We start from the raw sequence: 26,397 nt of genomic DNA on the forward strand, positions 1-26,397 counted from the left end.
ACACAAGGACTCACACTGTGGGTTTCTGGATCCAAAGCACCCTCAACGCAACCCAAACCAGGGCTCATTTCTGCCCAGGTGTAACTCTGCATCTGCAAATAGCTGCCAGGAGGAGTAACACCCAATTTGTAAGCAGGAACGTGCCACCATCCACCTGAGAGAGCTGCAGCACAGATGTGGCCTTGGGAAAACAGGGATGAGGAGGAAGATGCTCAAGGGAAGGGAAAAACAGGCTCGGAAAGAATGGAACCATTCACTTGCTCTTCCCGATCTGTTTTCTTCTGGTGTCCACGTTCACTCTCTAGTGTTTTTTTTCCTGTGATACAACTTCCCTGTATTTTCTTTTATTCTCTTACTAATAAATCTTAATGTATTACATTATTTATATTGAATTTATAAGTATTATTTTTTAATAGCTTGGCCTCTATTGCTACCTTCAGTGGGGTTTTCCTGCCTCTCTTCCCATCCCAGTATCTTCCCACTGATGCCTGTCTGTCCCTTCCCTACATTACTTGGCCCTTCCACTGAGCAGACTGAAGCAGTTCTGTGTCTCCTAAGCAGCTCACCAAGGCAGCCACATGCTGGTGCTCATCCTCTGGCTCTCTAAACAACCTCTAAGCAGCAATGGCACACTTGGAGTGAAGGAGCTGCAGAACGAGCCCTTCAGAAGGGACTCAAAAAGACCCCAAAGGCTTTAACGGAGCACAGCCCTTCCTTCTGCTGCTCATGGCCATCGGGATGGATACAAACAAGGCTGAGGGCAGGTTTGCTGAGTCCTCCTCCTCTGTCTCAGCAAATCAGGAGGCACAAGGTGAACGCTGGGCTCTGCTGGTGAACACCTGAGCTCTACATCACAGCTACACCTCAGCCTGCGTCAGCCTCCTCCAAGGCACACAAGACACAGGCAACGGTGGCTCTGCCACCCAGCAGCAAGAGTCAATGCTGTTGACCCCTACCTGAGTGCTTTCAGGGACAGGTTGGTTATGGAAGTGCAGGAAGCCAAGTCAAGGTGCCTGAGTTTAGAGCAGAACTTGCTGAGGCTGGTACACGTCCTGCAAGAGACCAGATGGGACACGCTCAGGCCCCAGAGCCACACACACACACAGAGCCCACCACATGCATCCTATCACCTCCCACCGGCCTTCCCTTAAAACAGGGCTGGAGAACCCATGGAAAAGGGGATGCAAAGAGAGGAAGGAGTTTCACTCACGCGTCGGTGATCTTGGTGCAGCCGTTCAGGTTCAGGACTTCGATGTTCCTGCAGTTCTGGGCAAATGTTCTTGAGGAAAGGAAGGGAGAAGAGTGGGTTTCAGGCAGTTTTACAGCCCTTGCTTCAATGGGAATGCAGGTACAGCTCGCTGACACGTCTCAACGTCAGCGAACGTACAACGGACAGAACGGATGCGGCCCCACGCCTGGCCTTGGCATCTCCAGTAACTCGGTGCCAGCTCGTGCAGCAGCAGCACCGAGCACTGGGAAAAACGGTTACTGTGTGAAGCTAAACCATGACAAATTCAAAAGGCTTCCATGAGAAATGAGCGTTGGGAAGGCTTCAGCCCTAAATGACACGTTCAAGGGGCTGCTGCGTTCCTGCTCTCCATGGCTATGTCCTGGGTTCAGCAGTAGCACTCATGTTTCTCCTTCGTGGTTGCTGGTGCAGCAGTGTTTTGGCTTCCAGCCTGGGAACAGTGCTGCTGATACCGATGGTTTTGGTTGCTGCTCAGTGGTGTTTACCCTGAGCAAGGACTTTGTGAGGTTCATCCTCTACCATGGAGGAGGGTGAAGCCAGGAGGAAGCAGAGACAGGGTGCCTGACCCAGGCTAGCCAAGGAGGTATTCCATACCACAGCACGTCATGCTGTGGTGGGGGGTAACTGGGGGTGACCTGGAAGGACACGGGCTTCCAGATGGGACTCATTCTCTTCCCTTGTTATTTTCTCTTATCACTGCTGTCGGTGATGGTAGCAGTGATTTGTGTTGTACACTGGTTGCTGCACTGCTCTTGTCTCAACCCCTGGGAGTTGCACTTGTTCGATCCTCCTCCCCATCCCTCATGGGAGCGGGGAAGGGGAGAGCCCTTGGGGGGGGCCCTCAATTGCTCTCAGCCCAGCACCACTCACTGGGAGTGAGTGAACAAGCTGTCTGGCTAGGGTTTAAACCACGACAGTTCTTTTGGTGCCCAACGTGGGGCACGAGGGGTTGAGACAACGACAGATCTGAAAGGATTAATAGTGACTCGTCACAGTGCTGATTTATGGGCTCTCAAGGTTGCTCCTCTTGATCTCAGTTTCAGTATATTGTACCTTACTTTGCTGTATTGGTGTTTTTCAAGTGTGGGGCTCGGGCTAAGGTTTTTGTCTCATTGGACTTTATGGTAATGACTTGGAATCATTGATCATGAAACTGATCTGGCTCATGCTCCCAATGTGGTCACCACCTTTATACTTTGGGAGGTATAGAATAGAAGTGCTTAGCAATTACACACCTTTTTTCTCCTTCTCAGGTGCCCAAGCTCTGAAGGAGACATCCTTTTACCCTCCCAGTGTGCGTGTTTCTGTGCGTGCCACGCCGAGCTCAGGTCCAAAGCATCCCTCGGACCCCCTGCAGAGATGGGGTCCCCCTTCCCATCACCTTTAAGAGCAGGAAGAAGCCCGCCCGCTACCTCAGCGCATTGTCTCCCACTCCCAGGCAGCCGCGCAGGCTGAGCTTCCGCAGGAAACCCCCGCATCTCTTGGAGATGTTCTCAACCACCCGGCCCTGTTGGGACACACAAAGCAGTGCAATGAGACACCCCCCCCCCCCCAGCAGCCCCACGCTGAGCCCCCGATGCTGCGCGCCGACAAGGTTGGTGCTCGAGGGGAAAGCGGGGCTCACAAACACAGGGGCCGGGATAAGGATGTGGGGCAGGGAGAGGGGGAGTTATTCAGCTTCTGAAGATGGAGAGGGAAGGACCAACCACCTAAAGGCACGCAGGCTGATGACTGAGGAGCTTCCTCCAGTTCAGAGCTCCTGGGCATCCATAGGTGACAGCAGCAGTGCCCTGGCTACAACAGGGCAGTAAGGCTTGCAAATAAGCCCAGTCCATACACTATAACTGCCTATAATGAGCCCTATTCAAGAGAGGCATGAGGCAGAACCAGGCCAGGAGTCTTCTTCTCAGAGAAAAAGGGATTCAAACATCTGTGTTCAAGAGATCTGTATCACTGGGAGCCTCCAAAGACACCACTGAGCATCTCTGGAGAGAGGCTGGCATTGAGCTGGCTACTGCTCACTGTGAATGAATCACACACACAGCCACACACTGGTTTGGGTTGGAAGGCACCTTAAAGCTCATCCAGTTCCAACCCCTGCTACAGGCAGAGCCACTTTCCACTAGAGCAGCTTGCTCCAAGCCCCCAAAACCATTGAGAGACTACTGGTATCAGTGTGCAGAGATTCAGACACCTCCTCCCCTTGTCTACATGGTTGTTCACCGCAGAGCACGAACATCCCTTGGTTCTTCAAGTATCAGCTGGCATTTAAGACCTCATACCAGTGATGAGAGTCTTCTATAATCTTTCTCCAGTCCAAAAACTGATCAAGCATCATAACCCCATGATCAACAGGGGAATGGGTTCAGTGAGAGCTCTGGATGAGGTTCTGGTGCCATCTGGCTGTAGTGCGCTGTGGAAGCACTGCCCTGGCTGAGGGCTGAGGCTCAGCCTGCTCCTCCACGTGGAAGGGCAGGAAAACCTGCCCCAGGCTGTGTGGTTCTGCAGCTCCTCTGGCAGGCTTTGGAATTCACAGGCCTGGATGAGGGGATTCAGATGCTTCCAGCCTGGATCCAAGGAGGAAATTCTTTGCTGTGAGGGTGCTGAGGCACTGGAATGAGTTGCCCAGGGAGGTTGTGAATGCTCCATCCCTGGCAGTGTTCAAGGCCAGGTTGGACAAGGCCTTGGGTGCCATGGTTTAGTGTGAGGTGTCCCTGCCCATGGCAGGGGGTTGGAACTGCATGATCTTAAGGTCCTTTCCAACCTGAACTGTTCTATGATTCTAGGATTCTGTAACTCTGCTCTGCCTCCATGGAAGGAAAGCCAGAACTTCCAAGGGTTCATTAGCAAGCAAATCACCCCATTTCCTTCCTCCCAGAAGCCTCAGGCCACTCAGCCCCTGTAGGTGCAGCACCACAGACCTCCTCCTTCAGCAGGGGGTCCGAGCTGCTCAGACACAGCAGCAGGAGATGAATTTCACCATTTCCTCCTCAAATAACACGTGTGTTTCCCACCAGCTCCCATGGGTGAGACTCTTGAGCCTCTGAGTTAAAACAATCTGCTCCTTATTTCCCTGCTCCAATCTGTCATATAAAGAGGACAGAACATTCCCTTTTCCTAACCAATGCAAGCTCCACTCGAAGACCAGCACAGCAGCATCCATTCCCATCAGTGCTGAGTAACCCCCATCTTACAGCCTTGGAACAGCTACAACGAAGCCTTTCCAAAGCTGCATCTCTTAGGAACTATTTTGCCCTTATCCCCCCCCAAAAACACTTTCATATATCAATATATGTCATATATCAGTGTCTGATATAAAGCTAAGCCAGGACAGGACAGAGACATCCAGGCCATGTTTCAAGAGGTATTCAGTGTTAATGGTCTAAGCCAGGGCTCTGTTAACACCCAAGTGAAAAGTAGCCTCCATTCTGCCCTACAGGAGCAGTAGCTCTGCACCAGAATGGCACCGTTCTCCTTATTTCTGGTCTCAGAGCACACACAGAACCACTTCCCTTCTATTACCACCTTTAAGTCACGATACAGACACAGAATCCCATCCGTCTTCAAAGGCTGAATGCATTGCCAAGGCTTTAAAGTCTCCCTGAAGCTAAGGAGAACTGAAATGAATGATTTCTCTCTCCGGGGAAGGCAACAGGGGCTACGTTGGGAGTATGAATCCATTCTGGGCTGTAATTACATATTAAACAAGAAAAAGGGGTTTGTATGTCACTTAATTATACCTCAATATCCCTCTGGAAATCAAACAGGTCAATTCGCTGCCAGTTGCTGCCATCCAGGGCCAGAACATTCCATGCCTTTATTGGGGGAAAAGAAAGGTAAATGTGTTGTTAATAGGGAAAAAAGATGCCAGTGGGGACCCAGTTACAGGTTGTTCCTTTCAGAACCAACACTGGGGCTCAGGTGTAAAAGCAACAGGTCACTAGAGCAGCTCTTGCTCGGACAAGTCCCCCTCACTATGGGGCACACTCTTCCAAGCCCATGGTGCCCCAGCCCCTGTGCTCCCACACAAGGTGAAGATGCTGAGGCAGGTCAGGAGGCAGTGCTGCAGCATCTTCATGGTCCTGGATGCAATTTAATCCCCTCTAATGCACCTAAACCAAAGCCTTCAGGGGATGCTATAGTGGGGTCAGTGTGAACATGAAGGATACCAGGACATGGGGAAACCCTATACCGGGTACCTACAGTGCCAAGAGAAATGAAGCCAGGCTGAGGGTGCAGAAGGGGTGGTGGTGCTGGGATGGGGGACTTGGTGACCAGGTCCCACGGTGATGGGTGAAGCTGTCGCCTCCTCTCACACCTCTCTTGCCTCCAGCAGAAAGAGGTGTTCCAAGCACTTCCACAGCTTGGTGCACTTGGTGCCCCATTCCACAGATGGGGAATTCAGAGCTTTGTAAGCCATCCAGCCAACACAGCCAGCTCTGACCCCAAAGCCCTGCACCCGGGGCTTACAGCCCCTGCCTTATGGGGTTGCTTTGGTTTGTTTAAACAGCCACCCAAAATCTCACGTGGCTCATGCTAGAAATGAGAACCAGGAACTGAAAGTCACCAATTCTGCCCTTAATGAATCAAAAAAGGGTTGTCAACACAGAACCCATCATTATGACAACGGGTATGTGCATCTGCATGTGTTTGGACTACATCTATCACATGCACTAAGCTGCATCTCCATCACCACGTAGCAGCTGGTGTGCAAGCCATGTACAGACAGAACTGTAAGCATTCATTACATCTCTGCATTTGCAATCTCATTGCTGATGTGGTTTAAGACCTGGTTATCACCATGAGAGAAAGTTAAGAGCTCCAGCAGGGAATAAAGGCATCAGTGGCTGCAGATTTTAATGTGTAATGGAGGGAACTTTACCCACAGCCTTTTGGAGCTCTAGCACAGGTACTTCAGTCCTTTACAATACCTGTTGGGTCACGTCATGACTACAGCGTTCTCTGATGCCCTGGGGATTGTGTGAGCAGGAGGGAGAACAGGAGCAAGTGACAGAAACAGGAGCACAGCCTGACATGGGCAAGACTCTTGGACAGCCCATTCTGGTCCGTATTGCTCTGCTGGAGCAGGGGATTTCAGCTGGCAGAGCTCTCACTGCAAGGCTGCTGTTATTCAGAGAGCACAGGGTGGTCACTGCAACGCCCGGACATCACCCAGCGGGGTTTAAGGCAGTCAGAAATGGGTAAGCTCAGGCTTTCTCACTCTTCTGAACTCTGAATAACGGAGCTCAAGCTTGAACCCAGGCTGCTCAGCTCTGGAGGGGTCACTCAGCACTGCCAGGGCACTGACCACTGACCACACCACTGCAAACACCCTCCGCAGGGAACCCACTCCCCACTCCTGGCTGCAGCGATGCCTCCTCCATGCACCACAGTAGACACTGGTAAGATAAAGGATCCAAAGAGCTGTGGTGCCTGTAACTGGTCCTGCAGGTGGAGTTCTCCCAAGCGGATCATCCAAGCTGGATTTCGGGAGCTGAAGCCCTGAAAACTTGGAGCTGCTTAAGGAAAAAACAAGCCTGAGGAAAACAGACCCAGTTCAACTTCCATCCTTATTTTGACTATAGGAAAGTCACTTGCATTGACATTTATCACCAGCAAACCCCACAAGATGCCTTTTTAGACTCCTCCAAGGATGGTGCTTTCATCAACCTGGGCTGACTGGAGGGCTCTTGGGCAAAAAGGGAGCCAGCTCCACACAGTAACCATGCAGGGGACACTGGCAAAGGGATTTCAAGCTCTGAGTCCCCCTTCACTGCTGATATGAGAAGCTTCTGGTATTGTGGTGTTATTCAGTGCCCTGTGTTAACAATAGCTGAGAGACACAAAGCTCCCTCAGCATTAATCCTTGTGGTCTGACATGCGAGGGGAGGCCGGGGCCACTCAACTCCAACCCAGCTGTTCCCATCCAGCAGCAAGGAGGCAGGTTCTTACCCTGGACACTTGAGCACAGCGACACAGAGTGACCACATCCAGGAAGGAGAAAATCCTGGAAGAGAAAGAGAAGAACCCTTCTTGGTTACGGGCGTTTAAAGCACATTAAACCAGGGTGAACAAAGGGCAAACCAAAGCCCTGGAGACAGCAAAACTTCTTTGTGATTCAGTTGAAAGCTGAACTGTGAAAAGAAGTGCAGGGTTAGCAGCTGACACGTGAAAGCAGGACACAGGCACTGAGGCACCGGGCAACATTCATCTCCCACCTTGTAGCGCTTGCTGGCAGCAAACTGAATGGCTGTTTATCAAGAGATGCTCACGGGTATCGTGTAGCTTAATGGCTCAGTTAGGTCAGGACGGGGCACAACGTTCACACTGGGGTGGTTTGGCTCCTATTTGACACAGGGAGAGGTTGTCTGAATAACCATAAACCATACACGACCGCATTGATCTCTTCACATTAGGGAGCCTTCAACGGGCTCAGGTGTATGTGCCCGAGAGGAGAGCATGGATGTCACGGCCCAGTGTAGCACTGCAAAGTGTCATTGTGGACTTCCTTCATCCCAAGAAATAGGGCAGCAACACCAGGGTGTTGGCCCCAGCCCCTGGGTGTGCCCTGGCAGGGGAATGACAGAGCAGTGACCACATCGCCTCAACGCTGAACGCATCCCCCGGCTGCGAGCTGCAGTGGTGCAGAGCAAAATCCTCCTCCTACCCCTGCGTTAGCAACACCTCGGGCTTGGAACAGCTGTGTGAAAAACAAGGGATAACCCATGCACCGAAATCTGGCTGTCCCGAGAGGGAGGCCATGGGGATGCTGCGAGGGCTGGAGCAGCTCTGCTCTGGAGCCAGGCTGAGAGAGCTGGGCTGGGGCAGCCTGGAGAAGAGAAGGCTCCTGAAGGGGAGACCTGAGAGCAGCTCCAGTGCCTGAAGGGGCTGCAGGAAAGCTGGAGAGGGGCTTGGGACAAGGGATGTAGGGACAGGCCAAGGGGAATGGCTTTAACCTGCCAGAGGGGAGACTGAGATGAGCTCTTAGGCAGAAGCTCTTCCCTGTGAGGGTGCTGAGGCGCTGGCACAGGGTGCCCAGAGAAGCTGTGGCTGCCCCATCCCTGGCAGTGCTCAAGGCCAGGTTGGACACAGGGGCTTGGAGCAAGCTGCTCCAGTGGAAGGGGTCCCTGCCCGTGGCAGGGGTTGGAGCTGGAGGAGCTTTAAGCTCCCTTCAACCAAAACCAGTCAGGGATTCTTTGACCATTCTATGTCACGACACGATGATCGCACGATCAATCTTTCTTGACCAGCAGGTACATACAAAACACTTCAGCGACATCAGTGTTGATGGAAGAGAAAAGGATGCTGCTGCCCGAGGATGAATGCAGATTATCAAAGCACGGATGCTCACAGGTATCACATAGCTTTAGCAGCCAAACCTTCAGCCAGGACAGGGCAGAATCAACAGCCACGGGTGCTCCTGTGTTTCTACACCACTCAAACACACAGATTCAAGGCATCTGGTTCAAGATAGCTCTCGCCTGTTCCTTACTCATCTCATCATGAGATATTTGCACTTCAAAGGTCTGGAAAAGAGCTACACACACTTCACTGTAACAGCGCTTTGGGAACCCACTTCTGGACGCAAGCAGCAGTTTCACACTCCCTGCTGATGGACAACTCTTCCCCTCCCATTCAGTGTCATTTACTCCTGCGTGTCTGCGAGCACTGAGGATTTATTCAGCACAAAGCCCATGTACAACAATACAAGGAAAGCCTGGGGAAATGGGAGAAGCAAGGGAAAATTCTTCCTTTCCCCCTGGATTCCCATTGTGGCAGCAACCACCACCCCAGGCTCCATGGGAACAGCAGCCGGGTCAGGAACCACGCAAGCTTTCCATATTTTCCTTAAGATGGCTTTCTCCATGGAAATCCCAGGCTATGAATAACCCTCTCATGCCTCCATAGGGGTGATGAGGTCTTGGCCAAACGCTTTCCTCCTTCCTGCTCCTCCCTTCCCCGGCTGCCCCCGCAGCAAAAGGGATGTCAACGCTCGCCCTTCTCCCCTCTGAGGCTGCTGGTGCCGAGCTCTGCCAGGAGCTCCCTTTGGAGGCTTTGGCTCTGCAGAGCTGGAGAGCATTTGTCAGTGCGTTCCGAACGGCTCCTGCCCTCGCTCAGGAGCACAAGCCCGTGATTCAGCACAAGGAGCCTGCAGGAATGACTCCTGCAGCAGCAGGCGCTGCCCCGCGCCGAGGTTTGGGCATTGCAGAGCTGGCTCCAGCTACAGCCCTTTGGTGAAGTGGGGAGAGCAGGAGGAACCCAGTTAAATCCTGCAGGCACGATGACACCAGCCAGGAGTTCCAACGCCACCCTGAACCAGCTTTGCCTCCTCGAAGGAGCTGCCCCTGCAGGGACAGGCCAAGGGGAATGGCTTGAACCTGCCAGAGGGGAGACGGAGATGAGCTCTTAGGCAGAAGCTCTTCCCTGGGAGGGTGGTGGGACACTGGGATGGGTTCAATGGAGAAGGTTTGGGTGCCCCATCCCTGGCAGTGTTCAAGGCCAGGTTGGACACAGGGGCTTGGAGCAAGCTGCTCCAGTGGAAGGGGTCCCTGCCCGTGGCAGGGGTTGGAGCTGGATGAGCTCTAAGGTCCCTTCACCCCAAACCAGGCTGGGATTCCATGAGTAATGGTTTCCCCAATTCTGCCTTAACACATCAACCTGCCCAGAGCTGGGATGTGGATTCGTACACCCAGCACAATGGGTGTGCTCTGTTCCCAGCTGACTGCTGCTCCCTTACACTGGTCTTTTTGCTCTTCCGAGCCAACAGTAATAACCCACACCAAGAGCTACCATCAAACAGTGATCGCAGGTGAAGGCAGACCGAGCATTGCATTCCAAACAGGAATGAAACCCAAGTGTGGAAGTGCAGCAGATGGAATTGTTTCACCACAAAGTGACTCCCCTGCCTGAGCAGTTCAGCTCTGAGCCACGCTGCAGGCAGGGCATTCTGCAGCCTTCAGCCTCTTAATCCACTCAGGGTTTTCCAGGACTCCTCACTTTCCCACTGCCATTCTAATTGGATTAGGGTCAAGACTCTAATGCCATCCCTGGCTGCTTCGGGCTTGGAGGTGAGCTAGCTTAGACCTTCAGCCTGCTATAATTATCCAGTGACCCACCAGTCCTGTTGCATTTTGCACTTTATACCAATGGGCTGCTCTGCAGAGGAGAAAGGACAACTTTGCTGTCACCTCATCGCCCCCAATGAGCTCTGCTTCTGCCTGGTCCTGAGCAGAACTCGAGCTCCTGAGGAATAAATTAACTTGAAGGTCAGGTGGCAAAGGCACTGCCCATGGCTGTGCTGGAGATGGGCAGGCAGCAGCACAGAGGAAAAGCTGCTTAGGCCAGGAGAGAACTGAGGACTGCTTGACCTGCCCATGAACCAGCAAGGAAAAGAGAGCTCCTGCTGCCAAGGGAAGCTGTTGAGCAGCCCCACGTCACAGCAGGAGGAAACCTGCTGCAGGGAAGCAGCAGAGATCCCCCTGCCACGGAACATCCACATCTGCGGCTGGGGTTTGGCTTCCAGACACAACAGGCACCTGGCAAGCAGCCCTCAAAAGAATGAACGCACCTTTCCCAGAGCATCATCGCTGCCAGCGCAGGGCAACAGGGATGGGATGGGGAAACGACCACAGGCACAGCTGCCAGGGACCAGGAATTCGGTGCTGGAGGCACCTGCATGGAGGCAGGGGCAGCACTGAAGGGTTGGCTCCTTTGTCAGTGTAAGAGGTGCAGTGATGGATGAAGGTGCAAGCTCCTACAAGCTCAGCTGGCAGCAGGCAAAGCTGAGGCAGGCACAGCAGTAGGAGGACAAGGACTGGGGAGCCATCAACTGATCCCTAGCCCCAAATGGCTCTGTTCAGAGTCCTGCTCTTGGGGAACACAGGGCAAACGCCACCGATACCAGCACCAGGACAGAACACGACAGGAGCTTTGCAAGGAGAGCCTGCAGTGCGTTTGCCACCTCCATCCCAGCCTCCCGGACAAAAGCACCACTGGAGCCGCACGTCTGTGTCTCGGGGCTGGGACAAAGGCTGCTGTTCACCCCTCTGCTCTCCTCCCACTCTTCGTTTTGCTCCAATAGAGCTTTCCACTCTGCAGCCACACTACACGAGACATCAATGCCATCTGCAGCACGAACAAACCAGGGCACAAGACATTGCACAGCAGCACTGCTTGAACACACAAGGCTTTGTCTTGTAGACAGTGACACCCATTTACAGGAGATGCCTGCAGATAACTGCATCCAGGCTGCTCTCTGAAAGGCTGCACTGTCACTCCTCACTAATTCATTTTCACAATATGCTAACAGGGAATTCCAACTCTCAAACCATCACTTATGAACTTTAAACGTTTATAAACTCACCCTCCTGCTCTCTCCTTTGCTCCTCCCGCTGCTCAACACTTGCCCTGGCCTACAGCAGCTTGGGCTGATGTGTGATAGCAAGACACAGAAGACAAAAGCATCTCCACAGGGCAGAGCTCCTCTCCCCACACATTTTACCACCACTTGGTGCTGACATTACCACGGTTTCTTGTCGATACTTCAAGCTACCACCTGCAATTGCCTTCACCATTGATGATGCTTCACTACTTCAATCATTCTATTTGGTCCAGCCCCTCAGCTTCGAGCACGGATGGACACAGCTTTACCTCCAGATGCCACACAGTGATGCCTGAGGTACAACCACACACACCCCATCACTGCTCCTGCACCAGGGAAGGCAGACACTGAAAGGTGCAGATGTGTGTGCACAGGGAAAGGCAGAGCTCTCCTCCGAGACCCTCAAAGCCTGGTCCTTGAGCTCTGCCACCAGGAGCATCCTGCCCTATGTCTCCTATGGATGAGGACCAGGACAAAGTCTGCTCGTGCCCAACTGCAGCAGAGAAATTCACTTTTTACTAGCACTGAACTCTTTGAGAGGCAGAATCCTGTTCTAGACATCAGCAGCTACTCACCATGTATTTTCACTAAGCATTTTAGTCCTAGGGTTCTTCCATCTACAAACCAGCAATCTGAAAACCCCAAACCTAATCATATTTAGCATAAACTGCTGCAGACCTCTGATCCACTTCTGCTTCTCTATGGCTTTTCTAAAGTGACCTGATCCAAGCTCATGATTTAGGAGCATAACCAGCAAAGTACCAGCCCCTGGGCTCCATGATGGGGAAGGGAAAGGACTCACCGGAGCAGCAGCTCTTTTGGAAGCTTCTTGTTGATCACAGCTTCGTCGTTGTTTGAGAACATCTGTAAAGGAAACACAATTCAAGCCATTGAGCCACGGGTTCTCATGAAGGAAAGGAAACCTACCTGAGGGAAGAAGCTGCTGCTTAACAAAGCCATTCTGAGAGAGACGTCTGCCCCCAGCAACCCTCAAAAGAGAAACTTTGTGCTCAAGCTTTCAACCTCCTGGATTAGATGATGCTTGGGTAGAATATTACATCCAGTATGGATTATAAATGGTCCAAAAGGCTCCATGGGTTGAGAGATGAAATACAAATGGAGATTCTAGGCCCTGGAGCTGCTCTCAGGTCTCCCCTTCAGGAGCCTTCTCTTCTCCATGCTGCCCCAGCCCAGCTCTCTCAGCCTGGCTCCAGAGCAGAGCTGCTCCAACCCTGAAGCATCCCCATGGCCTCCTCTGGCCTCATCCAACAGCTCCACGTCCCTCTTGTGCTGTTACCCCAGAGCTGGATCAGGAGTGCAGAGGGGGGGCAATCACTGCAGTGGCCAACAAGTGACAAAGCTGCAATGGACTCAGAACCCTCTGAAATAACCTCAGTGCAGATGAAGGAATGAGAAGCTTCTCCGTTCCAAGGAGTCCCATGAAGAGCAGAGAGCGGTGCCGCGTGTGCTCCTCGCGAAGCACCCACATGGATTTAAACCACTCGGTATTGTCTTGCCATGGCGAGAAACCCAACCAACCACCAACCTCCACACGCTTGTGCCTGTGGGAGGAAGGCTGAGTGTGATCTGGGAACCGAGACTGCTGAGCAGTGATGCCTCCTTCTGTCAGAAGCCTTCAACGCTGCCAAAAGCCAAGCAGGGAACGATGAGAAGGAGCTTTCATTTCATTAATAAAGTTTCTCTTGCACCTCTACCTAAAAGCTGATCTTCCTGAGCCACAAACCTGCTAAAAACTGCTGAAATCCCAGCCTGGGAAAGCTGATTCTAATGGCTTGATGCAGTGCTCTGAATGAATGGAGGTGTATGCATGCAGAGCAAATAAAGCCAGCCTCAGGCAGGTCACTCCTGTGGCACAGGATCAGATTAAGAGTTAAAAAAAGGAAAGTAAGACCTGGCTTAGGGCGCTGTTTGCCAGACCTCGGCGAGACAGCAGCTTCTGCAAGAGCAAACACCCTGTACCTGAGCCCCTCACCTACCAGAGACACCCCCTTCAGTGTGGAAAGCCAACGTGCTTTTGAGTCTCGGTGATACCAAACGACAGAGGAACACCATCGTGCCGAGAGGATGCTCCAACCGATGCCTTTGGAGGCATCAAACTTCAAAGCTGGTCTTGAAGCCTCCCAAGACCCCGAGGCACGATGCTGAAGTGGGATACAACTCTCCAGCGTTAGTCCTTCACACGTCACTCCGAACGAGTGCTGCTCCCCCCTCCGCAGATGCTGTTCTCACCTCAGCGAGTCAGCGGGTCCGAATGGGTTCACAGACAGGCAGATGATGAAATGGGGGGTTTTGCCATTGCCCCAATCACACAGATTCCAGGAAGTCTGCTCCATCCGGACTCGGGCACAAGAGCAGCTCCTCGAGCCCAGGACCTGGTTCAGACTCAGTGACAACTGCTACCAACTGCTGAGAGCCACAGTGGGTCAGGAGAGATCGCAGCGGCTCCTGTCCCTATATTCCTTGTCCCAAGCCCCTCTCCAGCTTTCCTGCAGCCCCTTCAGGCACTGGAGCTGCTCTCAGGTCTCCCCTTCAGGAGCCTTCTCTTCTCCAGGCTGCCCCAGCCCAGCTCTCCCAGCCTGGCTCCAGAGCAGAGCTGCTCCAGCCCTCGCAGCATCCCCATGGCCTCCTCTGGCCGTGCTCCAGCAGCTCCACATCCCTCTCATGCTGCTGCCCCAGGGCTGGATGCAGGACACCTGCTCTATCCCATTAGATGGCTCAGTCGATCAGCTGGGAAATGAAGGGAATTCTGCAGAGAGTTCTAATGAAGGAGAAACACAGAGGAATTACTCATGGGAAAACGAGACGATGATTTTCATTCCCCCAGTCACCAGCACAAGAGGGACCAGGCAGATCTCTGCTCTTTCCCATTACTGTCCAGGCCAGAACCTTACATTTGACCCAGCATCCTCCACCCCTTCAACAAGAAAAGGAGAAGGAAAATTAAAAGGAGCAAATCAGACAGCAGCAGGAGACTTCCGAAAAGGAACCAGCCTGGAAGAGACCAGGCGAGGGGCAGGAAGGATTAAAATAGAGATTCCAGAAGCAGCCAGCCTGTTCTGTTTCATCTGTACTGGCAACAAGGCTTTGTCTGAATTCAGATGTGCCTGTGTGAATGCAGGCAGCAGTCACTGCCTGTTGTTAATGGAGACTGTGCATCAGGGAGGCTCCAGCACAGCATGTGCCCAGCACCAGCAGCTTCAGCACTGGGGTGTATTGGTAAGCCATGGCAGTGGGGAGAGGTGAATACACCCGTGACACTGGGACTCCTTAGCAGGGCCATATAAGAACAAAACCAGACTGAAAACAATGGTAGAGGCTGCTTGAGACTTCCAGGCTTTTGGAATTACTTCTAGGGACAGAAGCTAGCTGACCTAAGTATGCTTTTCCTACCATGGCCCTTAACATCCTTTACTACCAGGTGTCATTCTCAACAGGATACAGAAAAACATACAGGATCCCAGCCTGGTTTGGGTAGGAAGGGACCTCAGAGCTCCCCCAGCTTCAACCCCTGCCATGGGTAAGGACACCCTCCATAGAGCAGGATGCTCCAAGCCCCTATGTCCAACCTGCCCTTGAGCACTGCCAGGGATGGGGCAGCCCCAGCTTCCCAGCACCCTCACAGTAAATCCCTGTTGGTGGCCCCAGCGTGGATAAGGAAGAGGTTTATCTGCTGGGAACACTGGAGCTGCTGGTCAGGGCCTGGTCACGTCAGGCCCTCATTACAGGGCACAGCACCCAAAGTGGGTCATCTGCATGACATCCACGCAGGATGCAGCCGACAGCACCTTGGAGCTGAGCGCGCAGTGGGTGAGTGTGTAATTATGAGTGTCCCTGCACCAGAAACACCTACATAGGGACTGTACTCATCATACATGCAAAGAGGGGAGTGAACAACAACTGATGCAAGCTCAGAGAGTGAAGCAACTCCCAGCAGGCATGGGGGGAGTTAAAATAAGAGAGCATTGTGTCATTACTGCAGCTACTCATTCAGCCTCTGAGCAAGTCCTGCATTGACATGGACCAGGCTTCAAAAGCCATGCAGACAGGAGCCTCACCTGGCTGGGTCTGATGCTGTGCTCTCCATCCTGCCCCGAGTGCACGCATGAGGTGATAGTTAACATGGAAATGAAGTGTCCCAATGCTGGGCTGATCCATTACATGACACAAGCGTGTGTCACTGGTAAATGGGGTACAGCCATCCCCAAGAGAGCTCTGCTCAGGAAATCCACACTCAAAGTGCATCTCACTGTACTTAAGAAGTTTCCAGAGGAGGCCATGGGGATGCTGCGAGGGCTGGAGCAGCTCTGGAGCCAGGCTGAGAGAGCTGGGCTGAGGCAGCCTGGAGAAGAGAAGGCTCCTGAAGGGGAGACCTGAGAGCAGCTCCAGTGCCTAAAGGGGCTGCAGGAAAGCTGGAGAGGGGCTTGGGACAAGGGATGTAGGGACAGGACGAGGGGAATGGCTTTAACCTGCAGAGGGGAGACTGAGATGAGCTCTTAGGCAGAAGCTCTTCCCTGGGAGGGTGCTGAGGCGCTGGCACAGGGTGCCCAGAGAAGCTGTGGCTGCCCCATCCCTGGCAGTGTTCAAGGCCAGGTTGGACACAGGGGCTTGGAGCAAGCTGCTCCAGTGGAAGGGGTCCCTGCCCATGACAGGGGTTGGAGCTGGATGAGCTCTGTGGTCCCTTCCAACCCAAACCAGGCTGTGCTGACCACGTAACACAGGGTTTGGTAGCAGTTGATCCTTTACTGCACAGCAACAAGGAAAAACTTTTCCAGCAAGAGATGGATTTATTCAACAGTTCCTGCAAAACTGAAACCTCTGCTTCCAGAACGGCCACCCTCCCTCTGCCCCATCCCACAGGAAGCCCCCCCCCACAAAGCTGCCTTTCCCAGAATACAGAGAGCTGGAAAAGCTCCCCATGAGCAGCTCCAAGCCCCGGCTGCGATCAGGCTCCAGCGCAGCACAGGCTGGCAGAGGGAGAGACGAGGCCTCCTTCCTGTGAAGGTCCCCTCTGGCACTGGTTTGGGTGCATGGCTGGGGAAGGGCTGCAGGGGTGTTCCTATGGGGAGCACAGAAGGGTTGGTTCTCCCTTTTTTTGTCCTTGGAGAAGTCTCCAAGGGAGTTATTCCGACATTTACACTTTGCCAGCAGCCGTTAGGAACGTGATGGCCATCACACAAAGCACATTTACTGGACATCACCCTCAGTGACCACAAGGACCCTGGGAGCAGCTCTGTAACCACTTCACCCATCTCACCTACCAAGAAGACTTCCTGGTAGGAGAGCAGCAGGGACTTGGGTCAATAAAGTGCCATTCATTCCGAGATAAGGACACGGCCCAGTGCCTGTAGAAGCCGGCACTGAAAGCCACCATCAATCCTCCCAACATTCTGCTCCACAGGACTTTGCCTGCTGAAAAGCCAAGGAGCAGGAGGAGGACAGCATCCATGTGCAGTGTAACATGGGTGGGCTACAACGGAGGCACATCTCCAAGGGGTACAGGTACTCACATACTCCAAGCAGCGCCAGTGATGGAGCTTCAGGACCTGAACCAAGTGCTACGACCCAGTGCCACAAAGCCCTGCTTTGCCAACACACACGAGGGGATTTACAGGGATAAACTGACAGAGGGGAGATGGAGATGAGCTCTTAGGCAAAAGCTCTTCCCTGGGAGGGTGCTGAGGCGCTGGCACAGGGTGCCCAGAGAAGCTGTGCCTGCCCCATCCCTGGCAGTGTTCAAGGCCAGGTTGGACACAGGGGCTTGGAGCTAGATTAGCTTTAAGGTCCCTTCCAACCCAAACCAGGCTGGGGTTCTATGATAAAGCTCAAGGTTGATCACAAGGACTCATTCTTTGTCAATGTGACAGCTTGCAGAGCGTGTTTCTGCATAAAAACATATTGTTTTTAAGAAGCATCACCCCTCTCCATGCTCTTTTACCTGCACACTAACACAGACTCACACTAACAGAGTCACACACAGAGGTAGGGGTATTTAAGACCCATCTTGCCCTGAAAAGCACTGAAGAACTCAGGTTAATAGGAGAGTTGGCCAAGAAGCTGCCACCAACAGGGCATCAACTCATTGCCCATGGCTGTACTTGGTGGGAGCTGCATCCCAGCAGCACGATGCAGCCACTGCTCACATCAGCTCGGGGTGGGGTGGGGGGGAAGCAGCTCCACGCTGGTGACAAACAGCATCTGGCACCAGCACCAGAGGGGATGGCTGGGCTTGAAACTATACGAAAATCACATGAGGCTTAAGTTTAGAGGCACCAGTGCCAAAGGCAACAACCGAGCTCCCGGCGCAGCCCCGCCGTGGACTTTGAACTCAAACACTTGTGGAAAATTCAAAGCTCAGTGGGGGGAAAAGGAGGTGAGGAGCACTTGGAGCAGTATGGAATGAGTGGCTGGCAGGCTGGCAAAGGCACTTCAACCAGCTGTAACAGACTCAGTTACCCACCTTAATGGGAACACCACCACTGATGGAGCTCCCAGGAAGCACCAACACCACGAAGACACAACCAGGTTGATGCCGAGGAGGGGAAGAAAGGAGGTGATGGACATCCCTTTGCAGCACAAACCCCAAGCAGGCAAACAATGGGGACATCCATGCACGGTGGGCAGCAGGAAAGGAAACCTATAAACAGCTCTGAAAGGACAAAGAGCACCGACGGAGCGATTCGCGTGCCTCTCTAGGAAGCAAATCCATGCAAAATAAATACAGCATTTTAAAGCACAGCCTCTTGAAAAGCTATCAGCTATTATCCTTTCCAAACACTGCTCCTGGGGACTGGTGTAACAGGAATGGAGGAGACAGACTTGCAGCAGGCTCACCAACACAAAGGGAAGAGGAAGCCCCGTGCTGAGGATGACGTGGTGGAGGTTGTTTAGACCCAGAGCTCCCTGTTCCTGGTCCACAAGCGAAGGCTGAGCAGAGCCCTCCCTGCCAGCTGCTGCAACCACAGGAAATGAAGCAATTAAACCCAGGGCAGAAAGCAGGCTGCAGTCATTAGAGGCAATAATGCATTCTGGAAAGGGCTTTCGAGCCAGGAGAGGTGGGGAAGCGACAGTGGCCATCAGAAAGGATTAACTTTACAGCCAGCATATTGGGTCAGGTATATCCCCACCCAATCCATACTATCCACGCACCTTAGGGATTCACCTTTAGGGCTATGGAAGAGTCGCTGCCGTTCTCAAGTGAAACCTTTGTGCAAATTCATCCCAAGAGTTGGAATCCTGCTGAGGCAGATCCCTGTGAGGTGGTCTGCAGCTCCAGCTGCTGGCCCACATCCCCAAATCCCAGTGTTTAGATTGCTTTTATCTCCTCTGCTCCACACGGAGGAGATCAACAAGCCCAGTACAGAGTCACTGACATGGGACAAGCCACACAGCAAAGTGAGCTCTGATCTGGTACAAGAAGCTGAGCATAAATCACAGCGAGAAAAACATGGAATTCAGTCTGGATTTCCTTTGCAAGAGCTCAGTGAAGCTTTGAAGTGTCTCCTTACAAGCCCTGTCAACAGACAGCAGCACCTCAGCTCCAGTTTTGTTCACTTTGGGGACTGAAACCACTCTCTCCCTGTCACAGGGCTCAAAGAACTGAAACAAAGCCGACACGCATGGAGTACTGCTTCCCAAGTGCTGCTTCCTGCTACAAGGTTGAAGGGAAGCAGGAGTTCAAGCAGCAGAGCTGCCTTCCTGGTGGCAAAGGGATGCTGCAGAGATAAGTCACACACGAGTGCCAGTGCCAGGCAAAGCTCTTTGGAGGACACGATACAAAGCATGAAGCTGTTTACATCCACACATGGCTCAGACTGATGGCATTTTCCTTCCGGCCTTCAGTCCCATAGGGAATTATTTCTGCTTTAGAAAACCCATCCAGTTCAATCCATGTGGAGCCTCCAAGGGAAATGGCTGGGGTTGAACTGAGCTGCTGTGACAAGCTCCAGCACAATGCTCAGTGGAGGGAGGGAAGGTGAAGGCACCGGCCACCCTCCTGCCATGCACTGTGGTACCAGCCTGGCTCCCAACCAGGGCTCCACACAAAGAGACTCCCATCTTTGGGAATCTACCTGGCATGCACCATCATCACTTCCTCATCTGCTTGTGGGGGCTATGGAAAAGTTTGAATTCCTGCTGGCAACACAGAGCTGGGGTCAGGCTGAGCCACCTCCCCCTGGAGCCTGACCCTGCTCTGCATTCACTAACCTGATACACAGCCTTTATCCATAGTCAGGGAATGGTTTGGGTTGGAAGGGACCTTAAAGCTGATCCAGTCCCAACCCCTGCCACAGGCAGGGACCCCTTCCACTGGAGCAGCTTGCTCCAAGCCCCTGTGTCCAACCTGGCCTTGAACACTGCCAGGGATGGGGCAGCCGCAGCTTCTCTGGGCACCCTGTGCCAGCGCCTCAGCACCCTCACAGGGAAGAGCTTCTGCCTAAGAGCTCATCTCAGTCTCCCCTCGGGCAGGTTCAAGCCATTCCCCTTGGCCTGTCCCTACAGGCCCTTGTCCCAGGCCCCTCTCCAAGTTTCCTTCAGCCCCTTCAGGCACTGGAGCTGCTCTCAGGTCTCCCCTTAAGGAGCCTTTTTTGATGTTAGGTTTTGAATCAGCAATGCTAAAAGCATGAGGCCGAACAAAGGATTAGTAAAACCCTACAGAAATCAAACCCAAGATGAAGACTTGATTCATAAAGCCCTGCAGAAATCACAAGAGCTGCCTGCTGCACACACCTCTGATGTAGCTGGAACTGCCACAGGGAGGAAATTCATTGGGAATTTATGTGTGATCACACGGGGTTGCGATGTTGTATTGAGAAAGCAAAGCTCCAAAGCCAGATGTGCAGGTGAGATATGAGAAGGCAACTTGTGACTGAAGAATTATCCTTCCAACCTGTGCTATATCCTATATTTTATCCCCTAGAAACCATTCTCACATCCCAAAGGCTTTTGGTTCAACTGTTTTGCTCTCCTCTCATGCTCCTGGCTGCGAGACAGTGCTCTACAGACAGAGCATCCCACAACACCACCTGGAAGCTCACTGTATTGAGAGTCCCATTTACCCCCAGCATCAGCATCCTCCTCCTCAACAGATCCACCTCAGAGCAGCTGCACCAGCTGGTCAGAACCCTGGTAACACACTGGGGAAGCAGGAGCTCGTGGTTCATCAGCTTTGGCTTTCCTAGGAGTTGTACCTGGTGCCGAATGAAAAACCCACTCTGGAAACAGCACATCCAGGAGCTGCAGAGCTCAAAGCAAGCTGGTGTCAGCAGTAAATGGTATCAAACAAAGGCAGGCTGAGCAGCCAGGAGCAAAGGTACCACAGATGCTTCACCAAAGATGGTTTTGGGCATCAACCACGTGAAAACCTCAGCACCCCAGGCAGGAGCAGCCAGCTGGTGCTCCATGGCCTATTGCAGGTCCTGGACTTAACACACTGCTGCTTTCTCACACACACACCCTGCAAAGGTTTCAGTGTGCACTGCTGCCCACAAAAACACCAACAAAGGAGGAGATATAAATAAGACTTCATAGGGACAAAGCCTATGGCCGTGTGTCCATATGAAAGCTCAGTTTAGCAGGGTAGTGGTTTACTACAAATACAAAACCCCCAAACCAGACATGTTTCAGTATCTTCAGGCCAAACCTGAGCCTCCTCCACCCCTCCAAGGACATACCAAAGCTCAGCACAAGTCAAATAAGCTTCTTTAATAAACAAATGTCTTCTAGTTCTGTTCTCCAAAGCCTGCAGCTCTCCATTACACGTAGTAAGGGGGTTTTCCCTGCTGGGTTTATATTCAGACATGGTCTAGTAGAAGGGTTGGAACTGGATGAGCTTTAAGGTCTCTTCCAACCCAAACCATTCCATGACGATGGAATTACTGGCACCATCCTTGGATATCAAAATCAAACGCTGGCATCTCAAAAGCCCTACCTGGGATGAGGTGTGAAGGCACGGGGCGAGTTCACCACATAAAAGGACGCCGGATCGGAAAGCAAACCTGACGGACCAGGCAGGCACACAGAGCCACCAGCACACACACAGACTGAGGTTCCCACTGGATCAAGAAGGCCACAGCACTCACAGGCTTGACTTTCCTAATGGTATGAGTCAACTGAGATGCACAGCAGGGTAATCCCTCACTGACACCAGCAATTACCTGCTCTCCCCAGGCCCTGGTTAATAATGGTACCCGAGCTGAGCCGTCCCCGTGCGTGCCGGCGCGAGCTCCCGGTCCTGTTCCGCAAGCTGCAGGATGGACACAGCCCATTGAGCCCAGCACCTCTCCCCGGAGCACACGTGCTCCATGTGCAATGGAAACCACCCTGGGGAACCCCTGCTGGGGCCACCCCAGCGCTCACCCCACTAACCTGCAAGCAGAGCCCTCCCCAGCGCCACAGCCAGCCAAAGCAGTGACCAGGCTTCACCTTTTCACTGCATGGGATGGGGAGGAAATCCAGGTTTTCTGGCATTTCTGCTTCTATTTCCTGCTGAAAGGACTGCTTGCCACAGACTCCATGTATTGCTCACAGTCTGGGTAAGAAAAGCAACTATAATTACTTGAGCCTGACAACGTGGCTCAATGGAACACAGAGGAAGCTCAAACCCCATGGAGATGCCTGCAGCTTGCCCCATGGCTGGCCTGGTACCAGGGAAGCTCCTGTTTCACGTAAAACACTGCTCCTCACCACAGGCAGGTAGCTTTGTGCCAGATCATCCCTTTCAGCTCTGTGCAAGTGCTCACCAGCTCCGAGCAGTGCTGCCCAACGTCATCCATCCCACTTGGAAATCCAGGAGGCTCCAGGGAGTGCTCTGCCCCACAAGGCTTCATTTACTCTTTGATGAGGAGTGCGTGAGAGCAGCAGGTTAGCGGAAGCAAGCTGAAGACACTTGGTCTCCAGACAACATCCCATGTGATGATGGATGAACCAGGTTACAGAAGCAAGGAGACCTTTGGAAGGTAACCAAGCCCTCCAAAAGCAGAGCACCAGTCCCTCAAAGGCATCAGGAGGCGATGAGATTTCCCCCCCCCCCCTTTGCTATCATGTAGTTGTAGCTCATCAGGGATCACGTATTAGGTACCACAGGAAGCACAGAAGGCAGGACTGCTCCGTCAGGGCACGTTCCACACCAAACCCACACCACAGAGCATCAGGAGTCAATCTGGGCGATGTTTTCCCTTTTTTGCTTGCTTTGCTGCAGTCAGTGATTATTCTCTCTGTGGTGGCCACACCTCCTGTAAAGGGACTTATTTAGAACATGCTCCTTTGGCTGGGCAAGCTTGCATTGGGAGAGCTCCGTCCCGCCTGGAACAGCACTTGCCTGAGCATCCACACCAAGAAGTATGCACAAGTGGGATTTAAGCAGCTTAGTTCATAGCCCAGCTCCATATTTTATCACTGGAGTAAGAAGCAGTGATTATTAAATCCCATCGAGACTGGATTTGGGAATTACCCAACAACAGCTCAGGAATCTACGTGGCTTAACAAAAGGCAATAAATTAACTCCGGGAACCTGAAGCAAACTCCCCCTCAACCATTCACTTGTTAAAGCCTGGGACAGACACAGTACACGTTCCTCACAACCCCAATTTAAGCTGGTTTCACCCCAAGGTAAGACTCCACACTCCAAGGCCCTGCTTCCCAGCCCTCAGATAGGGAACCCACCATGGTGCAAAGCGGAGGGCTCTGGGGAACTCATCACCCACGCTCCTGGGCTGTCCCCATGGATCTTACAACACTGACCACGCTTCGAGCAGCAGCTTCATCCACTCACGCCGCATCCCTGCGTAACTGTCCTTATGTCACATTAAATAGGACTATCACACCCAAAAGCACAATCTCAACAGCAAAGAGAACTTTTAAAGCAGAGACATGACAAACGGGTTTCTAGAAAGCTGGAAAATTACTCCCCATGCTTCCCTTTGGAAAAACAAAGCTATTTCTAAGTGTGGCTACGCTGGCATTTTAGCTTTCCACACCAAAGCACCCTCCCTAGGAAAGGCTGTATTTAAAGCAGAGGAGCTCCAAACTCATCCCTCCTGGGATATATGGGTGAGTGGGTCAGGGATAATCAATGCCAGGGCTAATGAAACCATGCCCTTCATTTACCAGCCAAAACACATCCACGAAACAGGATGGTTAAAGGCACTGCTGGAAGCTCCGAGCGAGCGTTTACAGCACACACCACCTCTCCCTATAGCAATGGGGGTAAAAAAAGAGGATTCATTTAGATCTCAGATACTCTTGGAGCATTTGACTTGGCCATTTTTGAGCTATGGGAAGAAAGTAACACACAATTCCAAAGAAAACCCCAACCCAAAAGCAAACCCACTCAAAGCAAACCAAAGGATGCTTTTTCCCCCTCTTCTTCCCCAAGGAATCTCGTTTTGCTCCAGACCCAATATGGGATGAACTCTGGTGTTTCCAGAGGACTAAGCCCCGAGCACACTGCCCCCAGTGTGGTTTTATCCTGCCCCTGCCCTACAACAGTCCCTCTGCAGCAAGAGGCAAGGCTCTGGGAGAGGAAAGGCACAAAGCTCCCGTGCAGGCAGGAACAGCCTAGAACAGGAACAACAACAACAACCACCACCCGGGATGAGCCGCTCGGCGCGCAGCCGCCGCGTCGGGAGCAGCCGGGTTCATCCGGATGCTGCAGAAACACAGATTTACCAGCATTTAACCCCAAATCACCCTGAGCCACCACAGTGCTCCCCATCCGCGGGTTCCATAGAGGCTCGGACTCATTCCCTGGGTGAAACGACGACTCGTATTGGCTGCACCTTGCTCGGCTCCAGGACGAGCTCCCAGCGCTGAACCGGGGTGGATCTGGCCACTGCGGTTTATCATTAACCCGGGCTTCCCAGCCCTCTCTCTAGGACGGGGAGAACAAGGCCACATCTCCACCGTTCCGGGCTCGTTTCCTGCCGTGCTGCGCTCAGCCCGGAGCCCGGCGGTGCAGGGAAGGAGCGGGCAGGTCCCTGCATCCTCCACAACAGCTTCCTCCAGCGCACCCGCGGTGACAACAATGCGGAGCCGGGAGCAGCCCCGGCTCGCACCCGCTTTGTGCCATCGCCTCTCAATAGATCTCATTGTTCCCCCCTCCGCTCCTTCCGTCCTCCCCGCACCAGTGCCTTTTCCCGGCTACTGCCCAAATAACAACGCGCTGCGCCCCCCCCCATCCCCAATTCCCATTCCCGTTTGCCCACATCCCCACCAACTCGATGCCAGCAACATGGGGCGGCGAAATCAGTTTATACCCCCCCATATATATACGTACATCCGCAGCACGGGTCACAGCCCGAGTGCGTCCATCCCCCCCAGTCACACACGGACAGGGCCCGCTTAAGCCTCCCCAGCCCCATTCACACAATGCCCCCCCCCGTGTTACACCAGCACCTCAACGACCGACTGTCCTGGTGGGGCAAAGCACTTTATATCCCCCCACGCATCCAACCTGCCCTACACCCCCCCCATAACCACGCGTGGACAGGGCCTGTTTAACCCCCCCAAGCCCCATTCACACAGTGCCCCCCCCCCCCGTGTTACAACAGCGCCTCACAACCGGTTGTCCTGGCGGGGGAAAGCAGTTTATAACCCCCCATATACCCAAACAGCCCACCCTGCACCCCCCCAAACCCCCCCATAACCACGCGTGGACAGGGCCTGTTTAAGCCCCCCCCATGTTACAACAGCGCCTCAATGACCGATTGTCCTGGTGGGGCAAAGCCGTTTATACCCCGCCCCATACAAGCATCCAACCTGCCCTACACGCCCCCCCCCCCCATAACCACGGGTGGACAGGGCCTGTTTAAACCCCCCCAGCCCCATTCACACAATGCCCCCCCCCCCGTTACAACAGCACCTCAACGACCGATAGCCCTGGTGGGGGAAAGCAGTTTATCCCCCCCCATATACAGCCCACCCTAAACCCCCCCAATAACCACACATGGCCAGGCCCTATTTACCCCCCCCACCCCCATTCACACAATGCCCCCCCCCATGTTACAACAGCACCTCAACGACCGATAGCCCTGGTGGGGGAAGGCAGTTTATCCCCCCCCCCATATACAGCCCACCCTGCATCCCCCCAAACCCCCCATAACCACACATGGCCAGGCCCTATTTACCCCCCCCCGTCCCAGCCCCATTCACACAATGGCCCCCCCTTACACCACCCGGTTGTCCCGGGTTGGGGGGGTGCTCTCCCCACACACCAACACCGTGAAGGGCCTCACGCTGCGGCCCTGTCCTCCGCACCCCCCCTCCCCTCCCCGTACCCCGCCATGTCCCCGGCGGGCCCGGCCTCACCTCAAAGCGGCTCTTGGTGACACCGTTCATGTCCCTCCGCATGGCGGGGCCGGAGCGGGGTTGGAGGGGGGGGATCCCGGGGGGGGTCCCGGTGCTCCGCGGCCTCCGCCCGCCGCGCCTGCTCCGGCCTCAACTTCAACCCAAAACAAAAACACTCCGCACCTGCCAGCAACGCGCCCGCTCATTGGCCAGCGCCGGCAAGAACGAGCCCCCACCTACCCCATAAGCCACCGCCCCCCCCCCCGGGTCCTATCGCCCCCCGCCCCCTTAGGGGCACGGCGGGGATGGGGGGGTCCCGGTGTGGGGAGGGTGGGAATTAGGGGGTGTCGTCCCCCCCCCCCACCTTGCCCCGCCGCTCCTTCCGCGGAGTTTGGCCAATCGGAGGGTGAGGCTGGCGTGGCGTCACGGTGATGTCATCCCCGCGGGAAAATCAAGCGTGGCG

At 53.6% G+C, this 26,397-nt stretch overlaps 1 protein-coding gene across 1 annotated transcript in view; it reads right to left on the reverse strand.

Moving 5' to 3' along the window:
• Nucleotides 1-26,196, reverse strand: part of FBXL20 (F-box and leucine rich repeat protein 20) — a 34,963-nt gene extending 8,767 nt beyond the window's left edge. Inside the window, exons 1-7 of the mRNA XM_061444027.1 lie at nt 25,956-26,196; nt 12,433-12,494; nt 7,202-7,256; nt 4,990-5,064; nt 2,662-2,756; nt 1,211-1,279; nt 957-1,052 (exon numbers count right to left, since the gene is read on the reverse strand). Of these exons, the coding sequence (XP_061300011.1) occupies nt 957-1,052; nt 1,211-1,279; nt 2,662-2,756; nt 4,990-5,064; nt 7,202-7,256; nt 12,433-12,494; nt 25,956-25,997 (494 nt within the window). The 5' untranslated portion in view covers nt 25,998-26,196. The remainder of the gene's footprint in view (nt 1-956; nt 1,053-1,210; nt 1,280-2,661; nt 2,757-4,989; nt 5,065-7,201; nt 7,257-12,432; nt 12,495-25,955) is intronic.
• Between the last annotated feature and the right edge of the window lie 201 nt (nt 26,197-26,397).

The sequence above is a fragment of the Pezoporus flaviventris genome, unplaced genomic scaffold (assembly GCF_033815535.1).
Source record: "Pezoporus flaviventris isolate CSIRO_AGI_PZ_B2104156 unplaced genomic scaffold, CSIRO_AGI_Pfla_v1 ptg000604l, whole genome shotgun sequence".
Classification (NCBI taxonomy): domain Eukaryota; kingdom Metazoa; phylum Chordata; class Aves; order Psittaciformes; family Psittacidae; genus Pezoporus; species Pezoporus flaviventris.